General features: G+C 37.1%; 2 protein-coding genes and 1 long non-coding RNA gene across 4 annotated transcripts in view; 1 reads left to right on the forward strand and 2 right to left on the reverse strand.

Moving 5' to 3' along the window:
- Positions 1-1458, reverse strand: part of eps8l2 (EPS8 like 2) — a 22844-nt gene extending 21386 nt beyond the window's left edge. Inside the window, exon 1 of one of the 2 annotated variants that reach the window (XM_041996536.1) lies at positions 1397-1458. The gene's annotated coding sequence lies outside the window, so the exon portion shown is untranslated. Of the gene's footprint in view, positions 1-1213; positions 1352-1396 lie in introns of those variants that run through there. The other variant, XM_041996535.1, reaches the window with a different exon arrangement.
- On the forward strand, positions 1367-6107 carry LOC121647276. The gene is made up of 4 exons (XR_006011820.1): positions 1367-1469; positions 1936-2036; positions 4469-4564; positions 6027-6107. It is a non-coding gene; the product is annotated as an uncharacterized LOC121647276 (long non-coding RNA).
- LOC121647274 (transmembrane protein 80-like) lies at positions 2979-6924 on the reverse strand. The gene is made up of 6 exons (XM_041996557.1): positions 6583-6924; positions 6406-6422; positions 6203-6296; positions 6022-6114; positions 4715-4916; positions 2979-3133 (listed from the first exon to the last, which is right to left on the reverse strand). The coding sequence occupies exons 1-6, from the start codon at positions 6599-6601 to the stop codon at positions 3121-3123; spliced, it is 438 nt and encodes a 145-aa protein (XP_041852491.1). The 5' UTR covers positions 6602-6924; the 3' UTR covers positions 2979-3120.
- Positions 6925-9213: the final 2289 nt, after the last annotated feature.

Genomic DNA, 9213 nt, shown 5'->3' on the forward strand with positions numbered 1-9213 from the left:
TGATTAATCACTTAGTAGGAGATAACACATATCTGATTTTATGCTTTTCAAGCCATGAAGCCATTGGACCAAATCACTTTCCACTGTTGTGAAAGCCGATGATCATGTTGCTGTAAAAGCCCACTGTGATTCATGCATTAGCAGTCATTGCTTCTCATTTGGTTGTTAATGTGTAGCTTGTTGGGAGGTTACTCGCACACTCACTAAAACCAAATGACACCACATTCCTCTGACCACAGAACTAAATACTGTAATTGAGGGGGAGTGTGACGTAAGGAGATGCTGTAACAAAGCAAAACACCGTGAGGACCCCAAACACAATGCTTCAGCATGTAAATAACCATATATCACTGCATCATACAGCTTTGATCATTATTATCCTAACCAAACTTCTTTGGTAACAAAACAGCAATTTGTTGACATTTTTAAAATGCCTACAGTTTATCCTGATAATCTTTCAGTCTTCAAGGCTTCGTGTGGGTAAACTGTGGTTTATATGTGAGCAGACTACAGAGTCCTGCTGTATTTTTCTGTACTTAAAAAGTCATGACCGATTTTCTATATTGCTACATTCTAAACTGATTATGTAGCCCACAACATTATTTATGGTGCCTCAGTTTTTATAATCAGATGCAGGCTTTTATTGATCTTTTCTCCCTTTTGTGCAAACACAGACTGTCACAAAAAAAGGTTGGTTAAAAGACTCAGTACACCAACAGTTATTAATGGTGTGCACAAATCTTTTGACTATATACTGTTTTTTTCCCTCTCTCTCTTTTTTTCCCGTCCACAAACATACTGTACCACCTGCTTTCTTGCTTTTTTTACCGGCCAAGTAAACTAAACTATCTCAAATTCAGATTTATGGAGCGCAACATGGCTCCTGTGTCCTTCAACTCTGTTGCATGTTTATGCAAACAGACAAATATCTACACTGCATAGATTTACAGTGTGAACAAATCATTTTACATCTTTGAACCAACATAAACGTCAGTTTATTTGTGGATAAATGCTCCAAAAATAATTATTTATATAGCACAGAGAACGTCTAACACCGAAGATCGCAGCTGCCCCAGCGTAAGCGTAACACTGCATTTTTTTGCAGCCACGTGAACTAATTCCTGTAACTTAAATAAAGGTTACTAAACTGCAAGTTTAATGGCTTACACGTAAAAGCACAATCAGTATCTTTTTTTGTTGTCTGGGAACTTACAGCGGTGTTTTTCGGACTGGATGCTCGGATGGACAAACGTGTGTGAGACGGTGCCTGAAACATCAGCCTGCCATCTCAACCTGTCCGCAGTGTGCAAGAATCAATAGCTTCGTGGGGAAAGTTCTCGATGTCCGTGAACCTTGGTTGTCTAGAAGATAGTCCGAAGCAGTACACCACACCTACCGTGCGTTGTCAGTTCCCAGAAATCCAGCAACTGAGGCGACGCTGGCGCAGGTGATGGTGACTGGCTGTACAGGTAACTCAATCTGACAGAGGAGGAGCTACCACTGACTTCTTGAAAGGGTCGTTAATTGTAAACTTGTCTCATAAGTTACTGTGATGACTTAGAACACTTGAAGGTCATGCAACTCACTCATTTGAGTTTAAAAATCAAAGGTGGATGGAAATGAGTTGAGGGGGGTTCCATCCTGGTCCTTGCCCTGCATGATTGTTTTCACTGGATTAAGAAGTTATCTTTCTTTTAGTAGAAAATATAAGCAATCAATCTAAATATTTGTCGGAGAGAAGTTATTTTAAAATCTTTTAACAATCCTGTGACAAACAGATACCTGCAGATCTTTTGATGACAAGCAGGGAATGTCTGCTATAAACAATAACAGAGCCACATATGATAAGCTCTGGATGAAATTCCAAACATTTATTTGAAAAAGAAAGAAGAAGAGTGGAATAAGTTCTTAACTCTGGGCTTACTCTTTGTGCAGCAAAGCAGTAACTGGTCAGAACCAGTTGGATTCCTCAGAGTGACTGACTGAAAGAGGAGCAACAGCGTGGAACACTGCCCAGGTTTCAGTGTCACAGCCTGGTAAGAATGACCACTCTTAGTTTGATTGTAACTCCTGCAAAGAATGTCATTAACATAAAGCAGTTCTTGCTTTGGGCAGAACACATAAAGACAAACAATCATCAGGTTTGCAAAAAAAAAACTCTTAACAGACTCCTCAGTGGTGGGACACAATTATAAGGGCATAATAGAAATGTTTATACTCTGCGGCCGACCTACAGTCAGTGTTTGTGCTCGGCTGTTGCTCAAACACAGTCCTTCTGAAATGTGATTTGTTTTCAACATGGTTACTTTGGGAACCTTGTCATTGGGTTTGATCATTAACCTCACCTGTCAGTACTGAGAAATCACCTGTTTGAGAAATGTGAAGTCAGAAATGGTTGACTGACCAACACTTAAAAACTGTGTGCTGGGTCAGTACCAACATTATAGTAAACACTAACAGATCCAACTAAACTAAATTTATTTATGTTTTTTAATATTTCTTCTACTTTTTTTATTTTTTGTAGTGTAGAAGATCAGGGCTAGAATGTGATTTTCTTATTGGTATAAGTGTGACTAGTCACCAGTTTTAAGTTGCTGAAGCATTTTAACTTCAACTTAGAGAAAAACTCATTCTTTTCAAAGGCATGTTAAAAAAAATCTAAGGGCTGAAATTCATTATGCCACTGTTGGTTTTTCTTATTTTTATTTTTTATTAGTAAAACAAATCTGCCATCTACTGGACAGAACAAGAACAAAAACTGAAAAAAAAAATTGGAAAATAATTTAGAAACAAATGATAGGATTTTATTTTTCTGAAAATGAAAATGAAAAAAATGGAAAAAGGAAGCATCTGTTACTGTACCTCTTTGGTAAAAAAAAAAGAAAAAAAAAAGAAAAAGAACAAGAAAAAGGACAAGACAGTGATAATTTGTATCTCTACATTTAATCATACTAATTCTGTAATGAAAAAAATATCCAATCAAAATTTTTTATATAATAAACAATAAAAGACACCAGATGACAGTGATACCTCCTTTTTTTCTGCTTGTATAGTTGCAGCAAAGTGAAGACCAGCTGTGAGTTTGACCGCACCATAGAAAACAATGAAGATGACACTTCTTCATGAATAAACACTGAAAGACACAAAGTAGATCAATGCATTACAGTGTAATAAAAATGAATTGGCTAAACAAACAATGCAAAAATCAGACACGAAAACAACAAGATTTTCAGCTCATGCATAATCCCTGTGATTTATTTTTGGATGCACCTCTTCAGTAACATCAGAAGAAGAGATTGGATGATTGTCTTTGAATCCATCTTGGAAAGAAAATTTGAGGATGTGACGACATTCTACAAGGTCTACAGTATCAGCTAAATGAATGCAATCCATATCAATAATTTAGGCAAGTCCTAAAGGGAACCAGGCCTCATTTCATTCATGAACAATAGCATGAACAAAAGGAAAGCTCACTGCTGTCAGGCCATTCAAAACAAACATGCAGATGCTAACTACATCAACATATCTTGTCAATCAAAATAAATGGAGCATCAACTGCGGGTTAGTCTCCTCATGTAATAAAGAAGTGTTTTGTCTATGTTTGCCACTAGAGACTTTAATCTTTCACCCTGTCTATAATGTATGTTTATGTGTGACACTGTAGAAAATATATATAAAAAACAACTTTATCCATCAGGATTTTTTAGGTTTAAATGGACAATCTCAAAAAGCTGTGCTGTTTTTTTCCCCTTGTTTTTTGGTGTAGTGTGTGCAGGGGAATTGATCATATCTTTAAGAAGAAACTGTCCCTAGAACATACTTCTTGCATTTTAGATGTTTTGCCCACAGCAGTAGATCTTATACCATCCTCACTGAAGTTGCTCCAGGTGCTATGTTTTAGTGCTAGGAGATGTATTCTTCACTGAATATTAGACTATACCTCCAATTTCACATTAGATTAAAAGTATGACAGAACTCATTCTCTTTGAACCGATATATTTTTGACACACCACTCAAATTTATTTTAAATATGGAAACCTTTCTTGCATTACATTGGAGAGAATGGAGCTCGAGCTCTCCAGGGTGGTCTATACAATGTTATGTTAATGTTAATGTTTTCCTCTGAGATGCTATATATATATACTATGTATATGTAATTTTATCTAAGGTTTATTTACTTATTTTCAATTATCTAAGTTTGTGAAGGGACAAAATGGAGAGTAAAAAAATTTTGTTATCTGTGTATATATGTGTATGTGCTGTGTTTTGGTCTCTCTGGTGATGTTGCTCTAAGCAGGAGCTGCAGATTTGGACCAAAAGCCCAAGAAATCAAAACAGTGACTATTTTGTGATGTTGCCAATTTTTTGCAGTTTGCACCACACAGCACACCTCCATTTGAGCACATTCCTCATATTAAATTAAATTTGTTTCCCATATATTTTCAATGGTTTTATGCTGTTGCTTCAGCTCCAGCTGTGACAGAAAGATGACTGTTGGATGATGGAACATGCACCACAAACTGTGCTTGCCTTACTGGATGGGAACGTTGGAACTCATAATGTGGTAAATGTAAAGATGTTCTTATAACCAGTCACCTCTGTGTTTTATCATTTCATGACAGTAACCGAACAAAAGTAAATTTTGATTAAAATCATTAAGATTCCCAATTTAATATTAAATATTTTCTCTAAAATATATGAAAGTGGTACCAACCTGGCAAATCGGGCCAAGGTGCTGAAAGCTAGTACTCCATCTAAGCCATAGACAGCAAGTAAAACACTGCTGATGATTACGTCCGCCCGCATTATGTAGGTCTGCCACACCAGGAAGTATACCGTCAACAAAACAGTTGTTGACGTCACGATGAGGTGACCCACAATATAACCTTCGCTCTCTGTCAGATTGCCCTTCATACCTGCAGACATGAGCAGACAGTAACATAATTTATACTGCTGCCAATCACTTTTTTTAAGATATTACATGTTTTCTAGTACATTTTTAAGAGAAAAATATATTTTTAAGGTTCCCAATATGGGATCACAATATTTACAACATGTGAAAATACGGGGCAACAAAAGAAAAAAAAAATTAATATTTTAACCCCCTCTGTGAGAGACAACATGAGTAAATATTTCAACAGCTTATTCAGAATTCTGCTGCTCGAGTCCTCACTAAGACCAAGAAAGTGGACCACATCGGTCCAGCTCTGAGGTCTCTACACTAGCTGCCTGTCAGAGGATAGACGTTAATGTTCTGCTGCTGGTCTATAAAGCTCTGAATGGTTTAGCACCAAAATACATCAGTGACCTCTTGACTCAGTCACTGATATGGGTATGAACCTACCAGACCCCTCAGGTCATCTGGATCTGGTCTTTTATCAGTTCCCAGAGTCAGAAACAGACATGGGAGAAGCTGCATTCAGCTTCTATGCTCCACATGTCTGGAACAACCTCCCAGAAAGGCTCAGATCACCTGAAACACTCACAGAGTTAATTTAAATCCAGGTTAAAGACCCACCTGCTCTCTGCTGCGTTTGAATAGTTTTTATTTAGAAGTCCAAATCTGCACTCTTTCTTTTCTGATGTTTTCATTTTTCTGTAAACACTTTGAATCACCTTGTCATTAAATTGTGCTATACAAATAAACTTGCCTTGCCTTGCTTATCTCTGGGCCCTCTGACAACACTGAATAAATTAAACAGAAGTTTGGGGTGAAATCACAATGTGGGCTTAAGAATTATTCTGAAAACCATCGTCAGTGAAGACAGGTGACCACTGTGTTCAGCAGTTAAAAGTCTGCAGTGCTAAACGGAAAACACACAATATGCAGACATGCTGCTTTCAATGACCCGAGTAATAAATGGGATGTGGTGATATGCAAAACTGTGGCCTAAAAAAATACAAATAATAATAATAATAATAAAAACACATTTTTTTCTTTAATTTCTCATTCAGTATAAAATTGAGCAGAGAGCAACTTAAAAGTCTATCATTATGCAACATGTGTCTGCGTTTTCTTACCACAGTACAAATGGAGAAACTCCAGAGCAGCCAAGAGGAACAGTAGAGCAACATCACAGACCAGAGCGTCAGCAGGATACGACAGCACCAGGCCTGACAACAGCAGACACGTTTACAGCCTACAGTTACACCAAACACTTCGGATAAAACTTGTGAAAAAGTGAAACATGGCATCTCTCACTCTTTTTGATAATTAGCCCGAGAGTCAACAGGAAATAGAAGATGAAGTAAACACTCGTGAGGTTGAGCAGCAGCTGCAGAGTCACAGATGACAGCTGGGTGCAAGTTAAGCATCGTCATCATCACACAGACAGACTTTTCACTGAATTACAAGTTTTATAACTTCGGTATAAAACGTTCATTTGAATGAGATTTAAAGGATACTACACCCACGGACCTCCCTGCGGACAAACAAAAACAACTAAATTCGTCACACTGAACTTGAACAAGAATTACGTCGATTGTTTTAAAGTTTCTGTAGTATAGATAATCGATAACAGCTTTGAAAAAGTAAGTTTGAGGCTATAGCTTATCTATAACCATGGCAACGCGTCCACCTACCTGGTCCGGGGATCGCCATTTTGATCTCTCTCTCTCTTTTTACTGAAACTTTAAACCTGAATGTCGCCACCTGCTGGCTGGAAGATTAACTACAACCTAAAATGGTATTGAATAATGTTTAAAGTGGACATGACTTGTTCTGGCCTTGACACTGTCACAGATAGCCTATGGGCCAAATCTTCCCCCCAGCAGACTTAATATTAATCTGATTCAATTTTTTTTCTTTTTAAAAGAACAATAGTTTGAAATTTTTTTCTGTTGCACACAAAAACACACGCTTATTAAACTGGGTATACATCCTAATAAGCATGTAATAGGTATAGTCAATAATTAGAAAGTTCAATAACTAGCCACAAACCATTGTAATTTTTCTTCAGAGGTAATTAACAAGATGTAAATGCATGATATTGCTAAAGAAAGAAAGAAAGAAAGAAAGAAAGAAAGAAAGAAAGAAAGAAAGAAAGAAAGAAAGAAAGAAAGAACCCACTGAAGACCAAAGCAAAATGAAATGCAGAATGGATATTTCTTTTCACAAGTTTGATAAGAGAATATGTTCATATTTACTGGACTTTAACCTAACCATAACCTTGACCATATGAGGATCAGTTTATAGGCAGAGCGTTCTTACGATTTAATTAGCACAGTTCGCATCCACACAACATGGAAGATTAGTATATGTCTCACTTATACACATATATACAGTTACCCTGCTAAATGAGATAAGAAATACAGAATGCCAAAATGAACTGCTTTAACATAGCCAGCTGTTTCATTGTCCTCTGCAGCCTCTATCTGTTTCTCTTTCTTGCTTGTCCTCTTAAACAATCTGCATAGTGTGGCTGAAAGAACGGAGGCGTTGTTTGGGTTGAATGGAGGAAAAGCAGAGGGGTGGAGGGGTGGAGAGCGAGATGCTCCAGCTGTGGGGGAACAAGACAACACAACAGCATCTTACATGTGGGTGAAGGGGGGTGTGGACGTCCAGGCTGAGGGGCTGCACACAGTGGCATTGTTATAAAGGGTGTGTGTGTGTGTATGTGTGTGTATGGTGGTGGGGGGGTTGAATTCAGCTGATAAGGTTGAGAGAAATGGATCATTCCGTCAAATTGTCCCGTTGGGAAGCCTTGACACACAACAATTCTTTTGCTGTTTGGTGCTTTAAGTTAAGGGACTTTTTAAAATGTCAGTACAGGTTTTAAACACACCTTTCTGCTTGTCCCAGTTTCATAAAGGTTTTCATTAAAACATACATTATGACGTTCATTGCTTCAAAGATCGAATATCATTGACTTTAAAGTGTAAACTTATAACTGTGCTGATTAAGCATTAGAAGCTGTTGCTGATTTAATTATGTACAAGTTGTCAAAAATGGTCTTTTTATCCTGAAATCTTAGGTTTGATAGTTGTTTTAAAGAATATTAGAAGTTTTTTTTAAATAAAACAGAGGAAGGATAGAAAGACTAAGATGTGTTGAATAATTTTGATAAATGAAACATCAGGCTGCTGCAGATGTGTATAACAAAAAAATAAAAACTCCAATTCCTCCCCCAGAGGAACAAGGCATTTAGATAAAAGAGACACAAAACAACAGCAAAACATGCAGATGTGACTTTTGCTTTTACGTATAACTTCATGTTTTTCATTTTGAAGATCTCTATTGTTTATTGTTCTTAGTTTCATATGATCATGCTGTGGCCCAGTTTGCTTCTTTTGCTTTGTTTCCTTTTCTGTATTTCTTTTACATAGATTTTTTTTTTTTTGGTAGCAGTTTGTCATATTTTAACCTATTTGTTATTAAATTAAATTGTTTTTTGTTAAAATGTCTTCATTTTGCTCATCTTGTTTTAAGATTTCAAGAGGATTTTTCTCATCTCGACTGTTTTCATTTTACCATTTCACCTCTTTGCTTCTCTTTACACTCTTTCTGCATCTCATTCAGTATATTGTGTTCATCTTTTTGGAATTAATATTTCTGTGTTAAGACTACCCCCACTCCCTTTGAGTTCCCAGGGCTCTGTGTGCAATCCAAGGGGATGCACAACCTGCATCTGAGCCCTGACATGAAGCTGCTTTGTTTTTGGACATCATAGTTCACGTCCTAAACAATATTAGAATGTGGCCATACATTTTTATTGCTTTGCAGAATAAGGGGAATAAACTGGCCAGTATATTAAAATCGCTAGATTTATTCAGTCAAAAGTCCAGCACTGAAATATATTCAATAAGGTCTCATGAATAAAAAATAACAGCGACAAATTCTCAAATTTCAAAAGTTGGAAACATTTTATTTTTGCTTGGGCTAACTTTCTATCACCTTTATATTTTAAGTGATGTTCCAGGTTATTTTAGAAGGAAATATCCACGTGCAGTGTTACGCAAACAGTGTCCCAGCAGAAACTTGCATTTTTTTTTTCCGGGGTATTTGCAGCAGCGTGGCGCACATCCTTCACCTGCCTCTGCTCCTCTCCTCCGACTCTGTTGCTCCACACATCCTGTCTGGGAGGGAGAGGCAACAGAGGAACAGAAACAACTTGACGAATTCCCGAAATCTACTAAAGCTGATTTAACGCTCTTTCTTTCGATTTAAACATTTCAGTTTGGAGAAACAAAACCACAGTAACGTTTGTCGGGGTT

Source organism: Melanotaenia boesemani, chromosome 10, assembly GCF_017639745.1.
Source record: "Melanotaenia boesemani isolate fMelBoe1 chromosome 10, fMelBoe1.pri, whole genome shotgun sequence".
In the NCBI taxonomy this organism is placed as follows: Eukaryota; Metazoa; Chordata; class Actinopteri; order Atheriniformes; family Melanotaeniidae; genus Melanotaenia; species Melanotaenia boesemani.